The sequence below is a fragment of the Cryptomeria japonica genome, chromosome 4 (assembly GCF_030272615.1).
Source record: "Cryptomeria japonica chromosome 4, Sugi_1.0, whole genome shotgun sequence".
In the NCBI taxonomy this organism is placed as follows: Eukaryota; Viridiplantae; Streptophyta; class Pinopsida; order Cupressales; family Cupressaceae; genus Cryptomeria; species Cryptomeria japonica.
In genome coordinates this window covers 610,227,904-610,252,603 of record NC_081408.1, presented here as the reverse complement: position 1 = coordinate 610,252,603, position 24,700 = coordinate 610,227,904, and the positions used below count along the sequence as shown (strand labels likewise).

Sequence of the window (24,700 nt, the reverse complement as noted above, 5' to 3'; positions counted from 1 at the left end):
CCATTGTTGTTATTGTTATATCGATTATTGTTTCTTTGCTTGTTGTGGTATTCACCAGGGGATGAATTAGAATTGTTTTGTGGTTTTGGAGGTGTAGTCGGTGGGGTTGATTGTTCCCCTTGCGTACTTCTTGTCTTTAGATTTTACGGGCATTCTTTGATTGAATGTCTTAGTATCTGATAGATGTCGTATAACAACTTCTTTGGACAATTTGTTTTTATGTGACCTACTTTATAGTTGGTGCACCATAGTTCCTTGCTTTCCTTAGAACTCTCCTTCTCGGCCTTTAATTTCTTCATCATATGCATCATGTCTCACCATAGGGCTTGGATAGTTTTTGATTCTTCATCACTGCTATCCTTTGTACTCTCGTCATCATTTGTCTTTTGTTTTCCTCGAGAGGATGTTTTGGATTCACTTCTGTTGATGTATTTTTTAGGACACCTCAAACACAAAGTAAAATACCAAGTATTCTATCCTGTCTTGAACAAAGAAACCTCATGTGTTAAAAAATGTCATCAAATAAGGCAACTCCAAGGTTTACAATGTGAACAATCAACTTTATATTCTTGATAGACTTAGTGATTTGATGTGATAATGCTGGTAATCACAAGGGACTTATGTTTTGAAGTACAATTGGAATGTGGAATCTAACTTAACTTTCTTGGAGAAATAAAAGACGAAAGGGATGAAGGTTAAGGAAATCTACTCGAAACCTAACAATGTAAGAAATGATTGCTAACTCGATGAAACCAAACCAAGCTTTGCTTCGCCATGAGGAAACAACTACACAAAGATGGTGCAATCACCTAAGAATAAATGAATGATTTTTATAGCACTTACGCACACCAACACCATGAACAATGAGCATAAAGCAATTGAAGTGAACATTTTAGATAAGTTTAGTCTAACCATACATTGCAATTTGCAATCAACAAATTCCAAATGGTATGAACATATAGGTTTCACCATTCATCAACAATAAACCTTGCATTCAACTAATCAACATCTAAAACTTGAGAAGTAGAAACCACGCAACATGTAGAAATTCATACAACTATCCACCATATTTTCAATGAAACCAAGTATTTATTTCAACAAATTCTTGGCAACAATCTCTTCTTCTCCTCCTACTCTATTGCTAATTGCTAACCATCAACTACTAACCTTTACAAATGAGAAGGCAATGTCTTATATAGACATCCCAATTACAACTCAAGGGCCAAGATTGATTCAAGATCAATGGTTGAGATTACAAGATGAAACCCTAATTAGGGATAGTTACAACTAACTCCTTCGACCAATGAAAAAATTACATTGCTTAGAACACATGTTCTCCTTTGGATATGAACCAATGAGAAAATATGTTAGTTGCGTTGAATAATATTTGATGTAGTGCCATGTGTCACTTGCTCCTTCACTGGATGAGTCAAGTTCAATGTACTTGGACATGTTGACATGGCATTTCCTGATTAGTTGATGACGAATAAGTGCCACCTCAGTATGCATATCTCTTGATACTCAACATTTCCAATTGCTTGAGGTGATGATTCATATTTCCAAATTGCATCATCATGGTGATCAAGTTTCTAACTTTGCCTTAACTCTTTTGAAACTATTTTTATCCTTTATCACGTTCAATTTCATCTTCTTGTTTGGGAATTTCAACCAGTTCTCTCCTTGATGATGTTTGATCCTTCTCTTGGTGTTGTCTATGCTTCACCATCATCTTGATGTGTGGTCGTTGCAAGTACATCCTCCATTCGCTTTCATTACTTGCGCATGATGTCCTTGACAGAGATTACCTCTGTGTTGTACTGACCTTGATTCTTGGATTTCTGAAGGAAATCCAAGATCATTGTAATTGTATCTCTTCCTTATGCTGATCCTTACACTTGCTTTGTTGAGGTGTTCCTTCCTTAATGAGTTCCATCCCTTTGATTACCCTCTCAATGTGATTGAATCTTTGAAGTTGTGATGATGTTTTTCTTTGATTTCATCATTGAAATGTGGATCTTGCAAAGGTGAGTCTTCATGTATCTTTGAATGTTCATCCTTTCTAGCCCTCCGTCTCGAGCTTAGATTTCTCTTGCTATCCTTTGAAACTTCTTGCATCCTCCTTCTTGAATGTCTTAAATTTGTCTTCCGTGAAGTTGTGATGATGTTGACTCGCCTTGGAATGTAGAAAAAATCCATGTCTTGAATGTGTGGAACATGTCTTTGTTGTTTCTCCTTCATCCTTACGCTCCATACACTTCATTGCTGGCCTCAAACCTGAAAAAGAACATAATTTGAATCAAAACACCAGAAATGAAAATAATATTCCACAAAATTTATGCTTCCTGCAACCCTTTCAAATCTGTAAATGAATTTTCTGCTGATGAAACTTGCTTGTAATTAGGTCTGATTCAAAATGTTGACTGAGGTCTGCTTAGACTCGGACCAAATCAGGGACAAATTCACACTAAATGAGGCTTGATTTGTAAATTCCTTTCAATGTAGAAGGAAATTGTCTAAGAATCTGATGGAAGTTTGCTCCTTGAATTCGCAGGTCTGCTGGTGTTAATTGGTTGCAAACTGGATTTGGTGTTTGAAGGACTAAATCTGATCCTAACTTTATATGATATTTCACCTCTTGAATTACAAGTCTTTATCCAGCCAACCTAGGCATTGTTTTTCAATTTGAAATTTAATTTCTTTTCACATGAGCCAACTTGAGTATTTAAACTGCCTTGAGCAGGTTTATGAATGCATTAGGGACAACTTGTGAGCTTATTTGAGGAGTATTGAAGGACAAGTCAAGCGCTGATTCAATGTGCTCAAGAACAAGTCAGCCTAAGGCATTTGATTCATGTTTTGAAGGTTGTTTCATTGTTTTTTCTTACATCAGGTCAGCTAGGGTTAAGGGTATTGCTTTTGTAATGTCCTCTTTTTAGCTTGTTCATGGATTGGCCTATTATTGGCCATCATAGGCTAAGACTGACGGTTAGAGGGTCCCAGTTGGCAGTGCAGGAGGCTTATTCACATTCCGGAGGTCAGAAGTGTTCAACATTGCTTTTCGTTTGGTTCAGTTTGGCCTTCGTTTGACTCAGTTCTACATACTATTTATAGTAAGTCAGTGGTTGATACATGAGAACTTCATTTAGAGGTTCTATTTGTGCTAAATTTGTGAAAATTTATAAGGGTTTTAGGCAGATTTGAAGAAGTTTAATGCTCAGATTGGAGAGCTGAATTAGAGCAGCTATTGTGCAGATTATTAACATCTATTACAAGGGCTGTATGGCTGGGTTTTCTCAGTCTTCATTTGCAGTAGGTGGCGAATTGTATGTAGGGAACAATTTTGGGTAAGGAGTCCACCAAAAATTCAAAGAAACTCAGGAAGAGAGGTGGCCAGAATAGGGGGAAACTCCAGTATCAAAAGCACGAAGAAGTTCCATTAATTCTAGAGGATATCAATCATTTTGAAGTTGCTTTTTGCCAGGAGATTATTGAGGAGAAATCTGATCATCAACCGGGTATGCATGTGAATGTAGATGTTTTAAAATTACGAATAAGAGACAATAAATGATTTATGCCCTTATTACTATATTTTCAATTTAGATTTTAATTTTCAGAAGTTCCTTTGTTATTATGTGCATTGCTTTTCATGGCAAGAAACCCCCAAAAATTATATAACTCAGAAAAATCAGAAAACAAACAATCAATAGTCCAGGCAAACATTGAGAATCATAGTAAAAGTGGACGTGGGGTCTTCACAGCTTTTCACATATAAATAAAGGTCAAATTGCCCTCCCCAAAACATAATCTCCCACCAAAATATTTACTTGCTCTGCTCTGCATTTACCTAATGCGGATTAGGTCTGATTTAATGATTTTTAGGGCTGATCTAGTGGTTTTTTGAAATGCTTTAGGACAGATTTAGATTTGATTTAGGTCTGGTTTTTTATCTTTTAAGGTCTGTTTTTTAATCTTTTGACTGCTGGGCACATTCAAGACACCCTAGTGCACAAAACCCTGAAGTGCATTTGGGTAGTATGCATGCACAAACATGAGGGCGGGTTTGGAGGGGCAGTGTGCACAAAGGAGAGCGGATTGAAGACCTTTGCTTGCACAATTGAGTGCAAGGCACAAATTAGGGATATGTATCCACTGATCTGTCCTAGAGTGCAGTTGAGATGTAGGTTTACACAAATACCATGTTGGGCGCATATTGCAAGTGTGCTTGCACAACTTGATCGACTTTGAAGGGGATAGCTGCACAATGCTAGGTGGCATTGAGAGGTATACATGCGCTATGTAGGGCGCAAATCATATGGGTGCTTGCACAAAAGTTGTGTGAAGCTGACCTTGTGAATAACTTGGGCGGGATTTTGGTGTATGCACAAACTCGAGCACATTTTTACCTTGGGTATACACAATTCAGGCTCATTTACTAGCTGTGTATGCACTTTGCCTAGGGTGTGTTTGAGATATGAGTCTGCACAATGCATGTTGAAACCACCCTAAGGCAACACTTAGCCAATTTTTGAATGTTGATTTGCACAATGTATGAGGTCGGATCTTGAGTGAAGGTTTGTACAAGTTTAGCAAGTGGGACGGGTTGTAGGGGGTATGTGCATAAGCATGAGTGCATAGGAGATCTAGAATTGTACTAATGCTAGTGGAGACCACCTAGAGGTGTCACTTAGATAATCACATTTTGCTTTATAAGGTCGGTTTTGGGGGCACTATTGCACAAACATTGCTTGGAGCGAACCTGAGGTGTTATCCTGCACTACTTTGTGCTCTACTTGAGCGGGTTCCAAATGTACCAATGCACAAATGTATGATGACGCATTTGTACCCTAGTCTTGCACTACATGAGCGGTAATTAGGGGTTCTTTTGCACTAAATGATTGGTTGGTTTATACATGCTACAATAGGGTTCATTCCTGGCTTGGACAAATTTTATTTCCTCACCAACTTTGGACGCACCTTGAGGGTTTCACTGCACAAAGATCCTCCTTAAGCGCATTCGGGGTAGTGCAGGCACAAAGATAGCGGGTTTGAGGGGTGCATGTACACAATGTTGTGCATGAATTCATGCATTTGGGTGCATGTACATGGTGTAAGGGGGTTGACTCTTGATTTAGTCAAATTTTCATACTTTTCCCCATCTAGATCTTGCACCAATATAGACTTGAAGTTAATGACCGTAAGGTATCATGCTTGCAATTCTTGACGGAATTACTAGAAAACTTAACAATTCTTTCTCTTAAATCCATTCCTAAGGACAAACCCTATGCATCTTGACACTTTGCCAAAATTGACAACATTAACAACCTTGACAAGATTTTGCAACATTTGACAATCACAATATTGACAACTTTTTAGCAATTTTAGCAATTTTGACAAGATTTACAACTTCACCTTTACTCCTCATCTCGAACATTTGTTTATGAATTTCGGACTTGACCACACTAAAGACAAGACTTTACAATCTTAAGACATATTAAAGGTTTCTCAACACTTGTAATTTGGACTACTAAGACAAACCTTACTCTCAAGAAGAGGTTAAAAACTTCAACTATTGCTAGGCTAAAGATGACTAAACTAAAACACCTAAGTTGACAGGCGAAAAGTGGGGGGTCCCCATTTGCAATGGGGTGATGTGTGAAAACATCACAACTCTCAATGTCCGTTGCCCAATTATAGGCATTAATGTACAATGAGGGGGGTGCCACTTTCTTTTTCTTGCAATACGAGGGAATCAAATCCTCAATGAACCGCCTCTTCTTCAACTCGTAAACTAGCTAATTCTGTAATTTAACCACCAACTCCTTGAGCCTATGATTGTAAGTTCATACATTCTCATGCTTCCCTTGTTTTGTGTTATAGATTTCAGCCACAATTTTGTTATCATCTCTCAATAGTTTAAACTCCGCCTCGAATGCCTTCTTTAGCTCTTCCCAAGATTTTGTGGATTCATCATCAAGCTTTGAGAGCCAATCAATGGCTATCCCTGTAATGTTGCGGGAAACATTCTCAACCAATTATCTTTATCCAAAAGACGCCTGCTATCCAGATAGTTTCCCATGTCTTACTGTGCCTTACCAGATCCTCTGATTCATTTCCCATAAACTTTGGGAGTTTCTGCCTGTTGACATTTGGACTCGTTGGGGGAGTCACCATCTTTGTTAGTCTGTATGTACCCTATGCCTTGGACTTGGTTGTATTGTTTTGCTCGCAACGTTTTGGTGCTTCACTTGTACTCACGGGCCGTATGAGTCCTCTACACGTCCACCCTTAGCGTCCGTTGCACCTTGGCTACCTTCCTCTTCGTTTTTGGACTCTCTTCTCCTCGGGGTCTTCGGCTCAATGTGGAATACCCTCACTTTGAAATAAAATTTAATAACAAATAATAATAATAAAATTAAAATACAAAAGAATAAAAATAAAACTTAAATTAAAATATAAAGAATATTATTAAATATAATTTAAATTTAATTAAGTTAATGAATGGTCAAAAGACATGGAAGGAAAAGTTGTGACTCCCTCAAACATAAGATATAAAAAGGGAGAAGAGAACCTCATTTAAGAAGGGGATGAATTGGGGAATCAGAAGTGCAGATCCGATTTAAATAAGAAGTGTAGATCTGATTGTGAAAGGTTGTGTTCCTTTCAAACGACAGAAATAATGAAGAGTTGCACTCTTTAAAAAGGTGCTAACTAATGGTGAAAGGGTGTGTATCTTGCCAAAGGGCATACATGATGAAGAGGTGTGATCTCTCCCTCATATTGAGAGATATAAAGGAAAGGAATCAAAAGCATCCAGTGACGTCACCATTGATCAGATCAGAACTGTTATTAAGTTACAGGCAGTAACATCCTTGTTCTTGGTGGTATGTAGGAGGATCAACAATTAATTTATAGTCTTGAATTCAGAAAGACAACAATAAAGGCATATATAATTGTTATTGAGGAGTGATCTTATTATCAACTAAGGCAGTGATGAATTTATTTAAGCAAAAACTACTTTAAGGACAGAGATGGATAATTAATTCAGATAACTGAGAAAATCAAAAACAATGAAGGGGCAAGCAGATTCCATTATCCATCGAAGGCAGTAGGAGATTAAATTCAGTCAGCAACAGCAGCGGTTAGGAAAGCAACAATTCCAATCAAGAGAAAGGAAAGAGGTCCAAATTACTGGTAAGATGTATGCTATGGTTTAAGCTTGAGTATTCTGAAAATAATCATTAGATCAACAGGAGTTAAGAAAACAACAACTAGAATTAAAAATGTCAGTTAATGACTCGATTATCTTAGAAACTTATAACTATGTTAACTAGACATAAATGTATGTAATATATTCATGCTATGCTTAACTCATTGTAAATATGTCATACACAACTTAAAAGAATAATTAAGTATGTTTAGGAATACATTCTTGTAAGGGTATGAGATGTAATGAAGGGGTGGCGAGGGGCTCTTAAGTAGGCTGTTCTAGAATGACTAAAGTGGCGTCTAGGACTTCGAGGGCCCTTACATGGAGGAGTCAAGGAACCCGGTTACATTCTCTGCCTAACCCCACAAAACATGGTTAATTTGGGAGAAATAAACTGAAAGGGGAATTCCAAGCACAAGAAGAAGGATAAGGATGGAAGTGATGAAGGAGAATGGTGAAAGGATACCTCACTAGTTAGACCACCTCATGGTAGTTGATCGATGGTCCCATGAGGCCAAGGGTGGCCTGGCTTTCACTCTTCTCTTGGGCCTAGGGTAGAGGATCTCTTGGACACTTTATCATTCCTCCTTACTCCCACTCTCTTATGGTTGAGTTTCAATAAGGAATTAGACATAACTATGGTTAAGTTAATGTTCCTGACCCTAGGTATAGAGAATTTATGTTTAGTTATCCTTTTTAGAAGATTTATATTATGGATTATATACATTTCAATGGTTTCCTTACCTATTGTAGGATCTCAATTAGGTGCGTATCTTGTTCCATTTGTAGTTTAACATAAAAATGGTTATTTAGGGCAAGGACTAGGGTTTTTACAAAAAGGGGACATTACACAGTGCCCCTTAGGTTCTTCCAAAATGGATAGTTGCTCTATGTAGTGTAAATTATTCTCAAGTATCTCGACAAACTCATCCTCAAGGTTTCCTCCCCTGTCCTCTTCGCCTCGTACTGACAGGTTACTCTCCGCGAACTCAGTCTTAAGGTTTTCTTCTTTGTCCTCCTCATTTGATACTGACTAAACAAATGGGTTACTTGTTTGGTCAGCAAGGTCTTCATATGCTTCATCAAGGAGTGGTAGGTGTCTTGCAAGTTCTACCCACTATTCTTCGTTTGCTTATTGTTGGTGGGATTCTTCCTTTTCTCCCAACTACCACTTTGCCTGATGCTTTTACTTTTGCTTCTCAGTGAACTTGGAATTTCCCTCAATAGTCCTTCGTTTTCCGCTTCTACAATTCTTCTCAATTGTCTTCGTCGCACTTTGTTCTCTCAGCCGAAGGGATCTTCTTATAGATCATCCTGTGATTCCTTGACTACTTGGAGTATGTCTTCTATCCTTGTTCGGCTACACGGGCATTAATTTCTGGAGGTACATCTCTTGGTAGTGTCATGTTCTTCCTCCTCCCTTGGGTTTCATTCTTTGTATTGCTACAGTATCTGCTGTCTACATTGCTCTCTTCTCGAAGTTCTTTAAGGGCAATAAAGTTACTTGCTAGCAACCTTGGCAGAGTCTGGAGAAGATGGTCAACTTCGTTGTTAACTATTAGGCTATCCCAGATGGTGCTCTGGAGAACCTCTCGTTGGAGAGCCTCCCTTTGAATGTGCAAATTAACCGACGCTTCCCACAAGCACACCAAGTCTTGTGTTAGTTTATCTTTTGTCACGTATTCCTCTTCTTCAATTTCAGTTATTTCTGGTTCTTCCACGGGTTGACCCATTACATCACCATACTGCTTTTCAGTGAACTATATTGTTCTAGGATTCATATGAGCTAGCGCCAAATGTTTATTTTGTAACTTAACTAGTTATAGAAGTAAAGGAGAATGTACATTAACAAAACATAGAAACATAACAATATAACTCATTGTGCATATAACAAGTAATAGATGTGCAAGATATGCAATAAGTACAATGACATTGAAGAGAGATGTCCCGACAACAAACAACTACATATAAATAGTGTACTGGGTGGTTAAGACTACCAACCACCGGTAAATGCCAACTACCATCCCAAAAGTAGTCGGGAACTAATCTTCTCAATTACAAAACATAGCAATATTTATTTAGCTGACTACATCTATATACTTTAGCCCACTACAACTCAGATTTGCCTTTGAGAAAAGAAGTTAGCCCTTGTCTCATAGAGGACTCATGACACAAAATGCTTACACACAATGCCAAACCTTTCTATGTGATGATCATGTGCAAGCAATTTTTGAATTGCGTAATAAAGGAAAAGCAATAACTGACCTGCGTATGATCATTTCACGTTAAGGCTGCAGCTGGAAGCTGATAAAGCACATAGGAACAAGCTGTCTCAGTTCCCTGAAATCCCTCTAACAGCATCCATTGTGCCATACATTACCTCTTTTTCCTTGCAACGTGTCCTCCATTCCTGTGGAATTCCCCTTCTTCCCGCATCTCTCTTGGACAAAGTTTTCAACAAAACCCTGAAGAAAGTTTTAAAGGCAAAGAGAAATTAAAAACTGTCTTCTCATCTTTTAGCATTGAAACATAGCCAAAACCTAAGGCATATTTCTCTCCTAGAAAATAGTTCCTCTCCCTTTTCTTGTGCCTATTTTTCACTGCAGAGGAGCTAAGTTATGCGAAATATTGGTGGGGCAGGGGCCTCAAAAGTTTTTCTCAGGAAACTGGCATGAAAATAAGTCCCCCATGGCTGCGCAAATAACCATATTTTCTTTTGGCATAGATTCCACCATTGGAGGGGCTAGATGTACAGGGTGCCAAATTTAGGATTTGGGAGCTCAGGAGCAGATACACCAATAATCACATAGGCATGCAAGGGCACACATAAAGAAAGGCAAATACAGGTGGACATGCATGCATACAAACAATACAAAAATAAAAAACTACAAATTTTGATGCAGGTGAGGGTAAATGGGTTATACCGGGAGGATGCAAACAAGGAATGGCAGAAAAAACACAAATTTGTTAGTGGAGATACAAGCCCTGCAAATGTAATGCATGGAAAGATGTTTTATCTTGATAACCAAAATATGTATTAGACAGTGTTCTGATTTTATCCTTTCCTCCTAAAAGAAGATCCATATTGATGCTACATTACCTCAGTATTCCACAGCAGTTACACACATTAAATGCAAACACAATCATCAAACGGCATGGCATGGAGAGTACCCTGCCACTGAATAAATCTGTTGTGTTTGAATTTTTTTGAACTTGGATAACTCAGGGCTCAAATGCTAAAAGTTAAAACCTATCCAACACATGTCTCAGTAATTAAGATAAAAATTTAAATGTCTTTCCTAGGTTGCATTTTCAGGGCTTGAAATTCACCAACAAATATTTGCTTTGTTCCTAGTTATAACTTGTTTGTCATATTTCAGAATCCTCCTGGTGTAACCCTGTTGGCCAAACTTCTTAGGGTGCCCAAGTTCAAAGGCTGGCTGGAGAGAAAATTTCCAGCATGGTATACAATTGTCTCCAGAGGTCAGGTGATCTAGATAATCTTGAAATTGCTCCTAAATTGTAGGAGGAATTACAAAACCTTGATGGACAGTGAAAGCCCAATAATCCCAGCCCTGCATACCCTACGAAAAGGTTTGATATGTAGTGCACGGATCACCTAATTCCAGGATCTGCAAGAGGTGGCATCATGTTCAGTGAGTCAGGTAATCCAGCAACTGGATTTAAAAAAATACATATTATACTTAAATCATTTTCAAACTGTAAAGGCAAAGTACAAAGTGAAATTGCAATCACAGGAAATGAAGGTTTCTCCTAAGTTGCAGGGTTCGCCAGGTTCAGGGCCTGTTACTGGTCCGGTCCGGTTCAGGTTTGGGTCCTGGTCCGATTTGCCTTTGGGTTCGGCCAGGGTTCGTGCCTAGACAAGTTGGTTTGTCTGGGGCGAACCCAAGGCGAACTTGGATGTCTGGGTGCCCAAATTTATGTTTTTTTTTTGCAAAATTGAATGTCCAGCTGATTATGACTATTGTAGCTCCCATTAAAGCCATCTACAGAGTGCACTAGATTGCAGCAACAAATGTCCATGCCAGTAAACACCCTGTAAAAATGGTAATATTCTGGGACAGCTTACAAAAGATAGTTGTAAATCTGCATGAAATCTTGATTAGTGATAATGGAGATCTAGCTGTCTCAACTGTGACACCAAGCATCCAGCACTGTGGAACAAAGCGAGAAATTTATAATAGGAAAACATTCATGACAATGTTTGAACTTCACAGGTAGGTTAAGCTCCCTAAGATTTATGACTAATCAGTCAGAAACTTTATAGCCATAGGCTATTTGGGAATTGAAAATTTAAATAATTAATTCAAGGCTGCACATCAATTCCAAAATTCAATGTAGTATCCCTTGGCTAATCTGACCCTGTTTCGCTTATTTGAACCCCAAGTAATATTGTCAAACACTTGGCATACAATGTTTGAAGCCGCTGTTATGAATTTTTTTATTGTCTTCTTTGGGTTTGTAGGCTGCAATTGAAGTTATGGAAAGCTTCTAACAATGCAAGATTGTTATAGAAATGATATACTAGCTGTTTTAGACCTTTACACACATGTAATGACTGAAATTAACTAGTACAGCTAGTTGACATTAAGACAAATACTTGTCATGCATCCCAATGTATACCTACAGCCATTAGGCATTTAAGCAAACAGTTGGCATGAAAGCTAAGTGGCTGATCAATGTTGAATGTTACCATGAATGTGGAATATGCAACTTATATCTCCATTAAACATATGCAACCTCCAAGTATTTCATGATATAATCATAATAGCAAATGATGCAATGAAGTAATGATTATCTAATACAATGACCATAGATAGAAAACCTGGAATTTCAATGGCTGCCTTGATATATTGGTTTGAATTTCTAAATCCCCTTCTATAGAATTCGAACTACTGCAGCGCACTGTTCATGTGCACTGTTCACACCCACTGTTCACAACACTGTAGTCTCTTTCAATCTGCAAACAAACTCTGAAATAAACCCTCCAATCAGCTCAATATTGACTCCTGAATGAAGCCAACTCTCACCAGCATAATCAGATGATATCGCACACCCTCTATATGCTGTTACAATGAAGAAGCCACGCTCTCCAATGCCGACAAGCTTTGAATCCTGCAAAAACCCTTGGTATTCTACACTTCAACGCTTCAGAGAAACTTCAATCAAAAACTCCAATCACATAATGAAGTTCGATTCCTTTTGCACACTTATATTTCCTCAAGAAGTTTGAACTTCTTCAAAAAGCTCTTAATTAACATTAAAATGTAATAATATTTCATTGGCATCAATAATGTAATTAAACCTTGGGTTATGTGCTCATAAATTATTAATAAACTTGCCCCCCTTCTCATGATAAATAGACCCTCATTTAAGTGCTTTATAATATAAAGTCATTTTATAACTTAATAATATAATCTCCAAATAATTAATGTTTAATTGAGCCAGTTAAACATTAATATCTCCATGAGTGCTTTGTATTTTCGAACGCTGTCTGAACTGGGAGCTAACATGAGGAGACTGCATATGACCATTACCCCTTTACTAAAAATAGCAGGGGTCCATCTCTAACATCTCAAGACTTACTAAAAATAGTAAGTAGAGCAAATGATGTCCGAATGATGCCAAACGAAGACCAAACTGAAGCACTCTGAACACTGGGGATGATACCGATCCTCAAAAGACCCTCTAACCAATCCCATTAGCCTATGAGGGTCAGGGTAATAGGCTAATCCTCACTAAAGAATTGATGTCAACAAAAAGGGGACATCACATTCAACCACACATAAAATTTAAAATAGCTTATCTAGCAAAGCAACTATGATAATGATTTAGAAGACATTTTTAATGTAGTATATAGTATATACACTCAGTGCAAAAGCTATGTGACATTCTAATCTTAATTCATGCTTCTAGGCTATAAATATATATATATCTTAGGGTTTCTCTATTTAAGTGCAAAGGTGCCAAACACATAAGTTTACAAAAAACAAACAAACAAAAAAAACTGCAAAGGTGCCAAACACATGACCAGCAGATAAGTTTACAAAGAAGTGACTGTAAAATTAGTGCACAGACATAGATCTGCGCAAGTGGACTAGATAAAAAGATTAACCCTGATTTCAGCTAATTACAATGTAACCAAGCCCATGCTAAGGAACCAAATCTTTAACTGTCACTGAAAAATATTTTATCTAATATTTAAGTACCAATATAGTTTAAATGAAGATAAAATAAAATTGTGAGCATTTGTAATGGGTTGCAAGCATTATCACATTTCAGACTCAAATAAAACAAGCTCAGTTCTGATAGTATAGGAGCTAAAAAATTGCTTCAGTGAAACGTGGCATGATAGTTTCTTGCATACATCACTTCAACATGAACTTTAAAGAAAATAAGCATCAGAAATTGCAAGGAAAGTATTGTTTAGTTGACATCAACAAGCATGCTCGGACTTAAACCCTGATTCGTTTAAGTGTGATTAGGGTGAGATTCCATTTATCTGGCTGAACTGTAATTTTATCTGCACAGCCCCAACACTATATAATGAAACTGACAGTATAACCATAATCTTTTTCATTATTATGGTAAAACATAATTACTGTGCTGACATAATAGAAAGCAGATACTTATGTGATGCATAATCTGAAAAGATATATCTTGTTATTTCTGGACACAAGCTTTCTTTTAATTAATGTATATGGACAGGTTGGAAGGACAAACTTTATTCATTTGAATTTAAACCTATTTAAATAGTTTAAATAATCTTTCTTCAGATTCTCTTCCTCATTAGGCCGTTTTAAGTGGGCCAGTGGAATTTTGAATTATAACTTTTCATGGAATGCATTCTATAAAATGTGAGATTGATTCATAAAGATGTATAGCTTTTATTAGTGTCCAGGAGACCAAAGCAGTCTATGGGACCAACAGATACAACTTGCCTTAATTTTAATACACAGGCATCTTCAGTATGCCTGTATCTAGTGCACAACCCTACCCACACATGTATAATTATTTTCTTCTCTGATAATGCATGGATACATATACTATTTTTGTTTTAAGATATAAAAGTGCCCTATACCTTGCAGTCATGTTTATGGGGTCCACACCATATGCTGCATAGACTTTACCTTTGGACTGTTGCACTCCTACACACTGGCAGCCTTAGATGACTGTTATGGTATATTGACAGCTATGATTTATGAAAGGCATGTTACAACTAAATTTCATATAATAGAGAAAATTTCTGTTTAAATATTATTTTGGACTATCAATGAATATAAATACTCTTTTGCAAATTTTAATGTTAATATAACAGGCCTAGCAAAGGTAGTGTTGAAGAAAGGAAAGGCGAAGGTCTTTCAGGATGGAAGTCCCATGGTATACAGTGGAGCAGTAGATAGAATAGTTGGACGACCATCCCCAAGGACAGGTGATATTGTGTTAGTTACTAATGAATCAGAGAAACCTTTTGCATGGGGTATTTACAATTCGGTCTCCATGTTTTGTGTCCGCCTGATGCAGATGGAAGAGGATTCTAGTAGGTGAGTCAATGTTCTAGCCACTCAATATGTTGTATCTAAGGTATATTGTTGGAGTATCTGTGCACAAATGGTTGACTTGATCCTTATATATTTCCTTTGGATATATGATGTCAGAGATCCCTCAAGCATACTTGACATGGAAAAATTACTTCAGTTGAGGATGAACAATGCACTAGACATGCGCAGGCGTCTTGGACTTCCTCGATCAGATACAAATGCATATCGTCTTGTGAACAGTGAAGGAGATAGGCATGCATGTTCCTTCTGTACTCTACCTTAAAGTGTCATCCATATTTATTCTGAGAATGTGTATGTTTTTTTCTTAATTGCTTCAATTATGCTGAATACTAGGAAATATGCATTTTTATTCTTCTTTTGATTTTAATTTGATGTCACACTGAGTTCTAATTTATCAAAAGCAATACTTAAACTAAAGGAGAGATTAATGTTTATATATTTGTGTTAATATGATTATTTATCTACATTCACCTTGTCTATACTTCAAAACTGAGTTTGTCTAATTGATATCTGGGATGGGATTTGTCTAGAAAAAGCTTTAATTTGTGAAATAATGATTAATTTTGAAAGAATGAATGCACGGAGTTATAGAGAATTGGATAACACACACTTCATTGAGTGTGGCTTCTATTTTCTATTGAATGGAGTGGTTACAAGTTGGTTTTAACTTAATTATAAGTTACTTGCAAGACATAACTAATGCGGTGTTATTACATCATTAACATAAACAATAAATGTCTATATGAACAAACTACAAAGTGTATTTTGACATTATCTCCAACATTATATTATATCTAATACACCCTTAATGACTAAACCTGAGACAAATCCAATTTTACCCCAAAATTTGACAAAAGAGAATAGCATCAGAAGGTTTAGTCATTATATCAGCAAACTATTCCTGAGACTTCCGTTGATGCATGGAAATATAATCAATGGCAACCAACTGTCAAATGTAGTGATGATGAACATCAATATGCTTGCTGTGAGTATGATAAACTGGGTTATTTACTAACTTCAAGAGTGCTTGATTGCCATAGAAAGTGGTGAGGATTTAGCTTGAGGAATTTAAAGATAACTAAAAACTTGGCATAACCATAAAGCTTCACAGCTGGCATTGACAACTGTTTTATATTTCCCTTTGGTGGAAGATAAAGCAAAATAGTGTTGAAACTTACTTTGCCATTAAATAATTCTTGAGTCCAAGAGAAATATATAAATGGTAGTTGTCTCCAAGTGTCCACTGAACCAGCCCAATCAAAGTTTGTATGTCTTGGCAACTTCAGTCTTTTGTCCTCTAGTAGAGAATGCCAAAGTCGAGAGTGATGGGATTGAGGGTAGGGAATCAACTGAATGATGACCTTTTTCTTGCAGCAACACTTCACAGCACTCTTCTACAGGGTTTACAAAGGTACGATAATGCTTCACAAACTAAAATGTGGGACTCCACACTAAGAACAAACTTCAAAGAACAAATTGGCCAAAAAAGATTCCAAATTTGTGAATTCTGTGCAATGTTTTCCTCAAGAGTTTTAACCAATTGGTTTTCTGTTTTATGGCAGATCTTTGACACTTATGAAATACATCACAAACTAGTATACTAGAGACAACCTCAACACATCAAGTATGGGAAAATTACCGATTTCATTATGGCTGTAACATTACATTATACTTTCTTGGAGAGAATTGGACAGCTATTCCCCATTGGAAACTGGTATTTGACAGATATTAACTCCCTTACAACACTCCTAGACTGAAAACATCAATAAATAAATCCAAAACTGCACAATAATTGGCACTCTATGTGCTAGTGAATGAGAATCTTGACACATCCTTCTTGAGCTCTTCAACATGTAAACGGAACTTCTAAATGCTTTCTCTACCTTCAACTTGCAACAAAATAATCTGGAACCAATTTTCATAAGCAACAGGGTGCCAAAATAAGAAGCTTTCCAAGAGAGAACAAGAGAGAAAGTAGAAGAGACTTCAGGAGCACAATTTCTCCAATGTGGTGCCCAAATCAAATTGCATGAGATGATTTAGGAGTAGAACTCCAACCATTAAGTCATGATTGTGGTGCCATCCTTCAAGATGAGCCAAAGATGACCTGCTAAACTTCAAACAAGACCCCTACAATATAGCAACTATGATATGCAAGCTTCAAGATGAATTGCAACACTTCTTTCACATGGCCACATGGATCAAGGATCAAGGCTTGCACACAAAGGTGGCACATGCAATTGGAAACAGCCTCCAAGCTTAACCCCAACTCTCCATCAAGTTCAATTCCTCAAACTCCTCTTCTCAAGTGCTTGTAAATTATTAATAAATGTGACAAGTGGAGTCTTCCTCATGTCTGGGGCATTATTTTGGATTGCTAGACACCAACTCATGGCAAATCAAATCCTCCACATATGAAGTCTTCCTCATGTCTTGGGTGTTATTTTGAGATGGAAAACTGATTAGAGTTAGAATTTGAATGTCCTTCTTCACACCTAAGAAGCCCCAAGTTAGTGTCAATAAACATTTTTTTTGATTGATGCTAACTGTTCAATTCCCCAAGATGATTCTACATCAAAGAGTATCTTTGATATATTGCAACACTCGTTTTGCAACTTGCCAATGAACAAGCTCCAGTTGGGCTAAAAACTAAGAGAGATAACTAACAACAAAACAAATATTAGGTCATGTGGATGTAAAAATGTCAAACTTCCTACCAATTGTTTGTAGAGTGACTCATCAACTGGTGATGAATTGTCAATGTTGACAACTTCAGCACAACCTCCATAGGTGTACTGGAAGGATTACACCCAACCATACAAAATCATTCCAAAAGAGTTTTAGCATACTTGAATCGACCCATGCAAATGAAATGGTCATTTTACTAGAATTCTACACCTAGGCAATACTAGGGGAGACCTAGATGACTCATCTCTAACACTATGTTACATCTAGTAATTAATAATTTTGGTTCAAGATGCAATTCTCAAACAAACATTAACTTTATGACGTCCCATGTAAAGAAAAGAGCTCAGAATGAATAAGATTAGGTTAGTGGAGTGGATTTTCCTTACCCGTGCTTGTCATTGATCATTGTACTAAATGCTAATCTGTTAGGTGCTTTACTCATAAAAATGCAGTTCAAAATATTCATCAAAATTATATAGGCAATGATGCTATCAAAAATATAAAATTTGTGAATCTGCTCTATGGTTGTGAGGTAGAGATATCTGGTTTGAAGAACTCCTATTAGTGATACATCAAAAGGGTCCTTGTTGATGCAAGCCTGCACATGCTCAGACGGCAATTGCAGATGCTGCAATCTCACTAAATTCGGGCCTTACTATCTACTCAATTTTGTCATATTTGATACTTAAAATAATTCGATGCATGCCAAGTACATGCATAATCTGGACAGAGTAGATATTACTATGTAGTTCCAGATTTTCTGAGATTAGATAGAGAGGCTTTGACTATAGTTTTATTTGCCCAAGTTAACTCATTGTTGCATGTCTTGCAACTAGAATAGAATGGATTGCCCACCAACTCTATTCTCTATTGGCTACCTAAGAATGCTAATAGATATTAATAGGGACGCTTTGAGAAGATATATAAAGTATGAAATTAAAAATCAGTTGGACCGAGGCTCTGTTGAAAAACCTCCTCCACATGCCACTATTATCATCAGATATATAATGAGCTCGTTATTGAAAGGAAATACAAGAGCAGGAAAATGAAAAATAAATCCAAGTAAGTATGTTGATTGAAGTAATGTTACCAAAGTAGAGAGCAACTTGAGAGCAATCACCCAAAACTTGAAGAGGAGACACAAAAGATTTTGAAAGAGGAAAAGCAAAGAAAAACCCCTTATGTATTATGAATGAAGGCAAAGCCTAGAGAGAGAGAGAGAGAGAGACCAAGAAGATCATTACAATGATATCCAAAGTGAAGAATAAGAGGAGAAGCATCTCTTAAATAGAGATGAGGAGAGGAGTTACAAAGTAACTCCTAAATCTATGAATGCCACCATTCACAATATGTGTGTGCAATGTGTCAACATCCTCTTAAGAAGGAAATCTAATATTCCTTAATAAAGGAAAATAAAAGAAATGACTTGTCCTCACACATGTACTAGAGGACAAATTACACGTAGGGATTCCAAAGGAATATCCCAAACTAAATACAAATAAAGAAACCTAAGACAATTAAAGATTAAATATTTTAACAGTTATCATTCCATATCATTTCATTATCAATACAGGACCATTGTATGGGTTCAGTTTTCTCTAGAGGCCAACCACAGGCATATTTTTAGTAGCTCTAGATAGACACAAATCATCATTTATCTAGTCATTGTCTAATATGTAAAGTTTATGTACACTGCTAAAAATGGAAAATTGTTCCATATTCAGATTCTTAGTTTATTAGAATTATTATTAAGGTAATAGGACTTCGAGTATTTAGCAAGTCTTCCATGTTTGAGTTTGAAAAGGCCCAAATGAGACCTACTGAGCATTGTCTGAGTCTAACTCTGGCAACATTGGCGATTGGTAGGGTTTTTTAAAATATCATTACTAGGTATCTTTTTTAGGAATCACTTTTGTGCTCGTTATTGAGTTTGTGTTAAGTTTTTCCGAGTTAAAGTAGTAACATGATTAGAATTTTTGCAGAAGTCAGTTTAATGTGGGGGTGTGCAGCTTTCTTCTTCTAAAAGTTGATCTATAGAAGAAGCCTTCTTGTAGCATATTTATTTATAGTTTTTGCCACTTCTCATCACATCCTTATTTTATTCTCATGGTCATAATATATCACATCCTTATTTTATCCTCATGTTCAACTATATTATGAGAACCAATTCCAATATTGATTATTTGAGGACAAGATTGGATATTGTCAACTTTTCCTAACTACCACTAGCCTCTTCTCTCTAACTTTCGAGTATCCATATTCACATGAGGGTTTCATAAGTTTTTTGTAGCTCCTTTGACTATCTCTTCTTATTTGCTTATATATAGTATTTGTTTGTAATATTGTTTATATTATAGCCTCTTCTTGTCATTGCATTGCATTTGTGTGAAGTAGTCCCCTTGTATAGTGTACAAAACAAAACAAATGTGTGGAAAAACTACTCTTTGAGTTGGAAGAGAAAAGCTCCCTATAAATAAGAAACTAACCTAAAACTAGATAATATATACTTGCAATTTACATTATTTACTATAATTTTTGGGGCGGTTCATGTTCATGCTGAAATATTTGTATATATGTTTTTTGGTTTTTCCTAGGGTAAAAAGGCTAAGATGCTCTTTCAACATTAGGCAAAGGATTTTATCTAAGTTGCTGGTTTTGGTACCAATCTTGTTTCAGGTTCGTGTGTTTGGCTAAGTTGCTTTGGGGGGTTTGGGTTCATTTTGGGTTTGCCTGTACAAAAAAATGCAAAAGTCATATATATATATCCAAAACCCTTAAAGATTTGGTCGATTCCTCCTATTCAAATGCCTCTGTCTAGCACCTGTGTGTCCAGCGTTATGGTTTGTAAACTCCTTCAAAAAATGTGATGGCTGGGATTTGTAGAGCCCACGGTGGTACAGTCAGCCTTTAATCCATACCAATATTTTAAATCTTCTTTTTCTTTATCATTTCATTATGATTTGCAATATGGATGAATACAGTCTCTCCCAAACTGAAATATTCAATTCCAGTTTTAATCTTTCACAATTGTTTAGCACACTAGTGAATCTTGTGTGAATCCACTGACAAAATGGTGAGGAGGATTTTTGTCCACAAAACCATTCTCTGCCAAAGGGTTTTCTTCCTAGGGTGAAATAGACGAACAAGTTCAATCTTCACAAGCCGAGGTTGATAAAAATGCATGGAATGTATTTCTCTTTTGCAACTCTCCTTTTTATACCCTTTTCTTGAATAATTGAAATATTATATTTCATTTTCTCTTCAAAGTGACTTTTAAAATTTCCTTTTAATTTAACCTTACTTTTGGGCCCCAAATAAGTTACTTTTTAATAAACCACCCAACTTAAACGAAATAATTAATTAAATATAAGTTGCCTGTAAAATGAATGTCTTTAGGCAACTTAATTTAATTAATTAATTATTCCCTTGCCACATCCCAATTAGCTTATGAGAATTGAATAGGCTAAGGGTCTCTGCCAATTGTTTGTGCCTGTGAAGAGGACATTACATGCCTGTAAACTAGCCCTACACTTGGCACCTTTTTTCTATCCAATTTGCGTTTAGGTATGAACCTTTTCTGGTTTTGGATTTTTGAAAACTTCACTCTTTCAATTAGAGAAGTGCCTTTCTTCTCCATTTTTTCACATGTATCTTTGAATGATTTGAAAATTTTTCCTAGTATAGGCACACATCTTTGTTTGTACTTGTATGTACTCATACAGCTTTACGTATTACATGGCTGATTAATTAAGACTATCTTCTTGCCTTTGTTTTCATTATCTTTCCTCACATTATAGTTTATACTTTTGATTAAGGGATGTTCAAATAATTCTGACTAAATAAGTAGTGTGTAAAATTAATAACCTATTGTTATAAAATGTTCCTCTCCAATTTTGAACATGGTAATTTAGTGGCTTATTGTTTGGTTGGCAACATGGTTGAAAATTCTCATATGCGGTTGCTGTTGTATACATAAGTAGAAGAGTATAAGCTATTTTTCTTGTTATCTGCACAGGTTGTCTGGGCTCATTGTGGATGTGTTTAGTAATCATGCTGTTATTGCCTCATCTGCGGCATGGGTTGAAAAATATCGGTCTATGATAGAGCTACTTGTGAGGGAACTCCTTGAAATTGATGATATAAAATGGAGACCCTCTATTGAAATATTGAAGGAGGAAGGATTAAATATAAATCTTGAGTATCAGAAGCCAATCTCTGCAGAAAACAGAGTGAAGGTGACATCTTTTATCTCTGAATTTTATGCATTAATGATACTTACATTTCTTTCTCCTGTTTATAAACTTTGATTGATGAACTTAAAACATTCAAAATTTTTAGATACTACATGTATTTAGAACTTAGATGCCTAAGAGATCTAAATGCACAGATACAAAAGAAAGAAGTTAAAACTTAAAATTAATGATACTTACATTTCTTTCTCCTGTTTATAAACTTTGATTGATGAACTTAAAACATTCAAAATTTTTAGATACTACATGTATTTAGAACTTAGATGCCTAAGAGATCTAAATGCACAGATACAAAAGAAAGAAGTTAAAACTTAAAATATATCTTTATATCCACAAATGGCCAAGGTAGGCCAATTACTGAGAAGTACATTCATTTGCAATAGAAGAGTACCTGGGTAAATATACTCTAGGTTCTTAAAAGAAACTCAACACAAAAGCAATGTAAACATAACTAGAGAGAGAAAACCTGAAGTGGTTAAACTCCAAACCATAATTGCCAAGTACAAATAATTATGCCAGACAAAAACTCCTCAATAAAATCATTAAATGAATATTCAAAGCCAGAGACCAAGACTAGGGATGAGTGCCATTTCTAGCAAATCTCAGGTTTGAAGAATCAATGACTTCATGATTGATACCGCAAGAGGGGCAACATAGATATGATAATGCATGCAGGAATGATTAGGACTGATGGCGTTAGGTTGGGTATTCTTAGGAGGAAGCAGGGTACTCTCTGTTGTAGCAGCAAAAATCTTTTGGAAAAAAATCGGCAAACCAAAGTATAAGATTTTTTTTTTAAAATTGGGATTTAAATAGGAAACAACTGGACTTAAAAAAAATGTAGAAAAGGGACAAAAACTTGTTTTTAATAACTTTTTTTAAAAGGATTTTCTATAGCATAGGGATATAGAGAACAAATAAAATTGAGAGTTTAGCCCATCAATTGTGGAATATAAGATTTTTTCATTTATTTTCTATCACTGATTACATTAATTCATTCTTCATAGTGCATAAATAATAACTAGATGCTAATAGTTCTCAAAATTCCAAATCATCTTGTCAATCTTTATCTTTGCTTTGTCTGGTGTCTAAAAACAAGATGGAGATAACTTTGCAACTAATGTTGTCAAAGCAATTCAGCTATAATAACTGAGTTTGGGTGGGACTTAATTAAGTTGGAAGTGCTTTGAATTGCACCAAACCATCATAAGTGTCCTTAAAATCAATACCCTTAAATCATTTAGAGATCAAGAGTAGATAGACACCAGCATAAGAGATGTCTCTTAGCATTATAGCAAATAAACAACTCCAGACTAATGTTGTCAAAGCAATTCAGCTATAATAATTGAGTTTGGGTGGGACTTAAATAAGTTGGAAGTGCTTTGAAATGCACCAAACCATCATAAGTGTCCTTAAAATCAATACCCTTAAATCATTTAGAGATCAAGAGTAGATAGACACCAGCATAAAAGATGTCTCTTAGCATTATAGGAAATAAACAACTCCAGACTAATTGCCTGATACTTATGTTTTGCCTGGAATAGGTTATATATTAACAAAATTCAGGCAAGCTTTAGTTATTTTTCCAATCACAAATACCTTGAACAGTGTTAGGTATACAAACCTAAATGCTAGGATCTTGATTACAAAGAAGCTCTGTACTATCAATGGATCTCTTAAAAATTCAAATTCCATGGTGATAGATCTACATTCTTGGAGTATCTGGAAGAGCTGCTGCTTATGGTGCAAGGTTTTATTAGAGAAAGAAATGATCCTGTGTGGAGGGGAATGGGGGCTAATGAGAAAAGAATACCAGGAGTGAGATTGCTCTATTTTAGATGGAAAAGCTGCTACAGTGTGCAAGAACCACTAAAATAAATCAGGGCACAGGAGGAAAAGGGATCTTGTATCAGCCAATGTGAACTCAAATGAGGCAAAATGATGCATCCAAAACAGAAATTTGCGAAGTGAAATTGAGAAATGAGAGCATTTTCAATATTCAATATAATTGATGATTTCAGACCCGAGAACAGATGAATCTTTTATAAACCTATGCCCTCTCCTTTATGATTGCCACCCTTTGTAACCCAAGGAAATCTAATAAAGTAGTTTCAAAATTTGAGGTGTGACCCATTTGTTGTGGTAAAGTTTTCATCAGCTGTCATATATTATATAAAACAAAGCTTACTAACATAAAGTATGACAAATTATAATATATACTGGGAATTTTTCAACTCCAAATTAAAGTATTCATCACATACTACAGTTGTTGACCTTGCAGAGGATGATCTCAAGTCTCAAATTTAAATCTCTTTCTTATGGTTGTTCCTTATCTGTATCAATCTAATTATATGCAGTGACCATTTCCATTTGTAAATCAGATTCTTCTGGTTATTCATTTGAATATGAAACTGCAAACCTTACATATGAATCACATTTTTGTTTTGCTGCGCCTGCAACTGTCATGGTTTTGCCATTAATAATATTAAATACAAAAGCAAACAAAAATAAATCATCACCCACAGGAAATGGACACAATCACCTGCAAGAAAAAAATGCTCTCTTGTCGCATTGTGTGAAGCCATCACCAGATTTCTGCCAATTTCCATGGATATTGTGTGTAAACCCTACCACATGTGAAATATACTGTGTGCAAAAAAAATAAATAAAAATTTGTTGAAATCCATTGACTATGCATTGAAACCAGTTTTAATTGTGATAAAATCAGGAAAAATTAGGTCAAAAACGACAAACGATTTCTTTGAAAAATGTGATTTTAATAAGGACAAAGTTGGGATCCCTGCTGATCTGTTATTAATCACATATGATTGCAATTTTTTTGAGATTTTTGCTTCCATGCTCTCAATAGCCTTGCCTAATAGCCAAGTTTGATCAACTAATATAGTTAAGTGGAAAAATCTATATGATCTAGGTTGCCAGCAAGGGAGACAAGAAAGCTCTCAAGATTTTAA

The 24,700-nt window shown here is 36.0% G+C and overlaps 1 protein-coding gene across 7 annotated transcripts in view; it reads left to right on the top strand.

The window, feature by feature from the left end:
- The window catches only part of LOC131032203 (uncharacterized), a 171,566-nt gene that overhangs the window by 57,436 nt on the left and 89,430 nt on the right, over positions 1-24,700 (top strand). For 4 of the 7 annotated variants that reach the window (XR_009103399.2, XM_057963150.2, XM_057963151.2 and 1 more), the window contains exons 2-4: positions 14,547-14,772; positions 14,887-15,021; positions 21,494-21,713. Coding sequence is in view for 6 of the 7 variants with exons in the window: in XM_057963150.2 (XP_057819133.2) it covers positions 14,547-14,772; positions 14,887-15,021; positions 21,494-21,713 (581 nt within the window). In the remaining variant the exon portion in view is untranslated. Of the gene's footprint in view, positions 1-2,740; positions 2,863-3,000; positions 3,111-3,191; positions 3,516-14,546; positions 14,773-14,886; positions 15,022-21,493; positions 21,714-24,700 lie in introns of all 7 variants that reach the window. The other 3 variants (XM_057963153.2, XM_057963154.2, XM_059220000.1) reach the window with 3 other exon arrangements.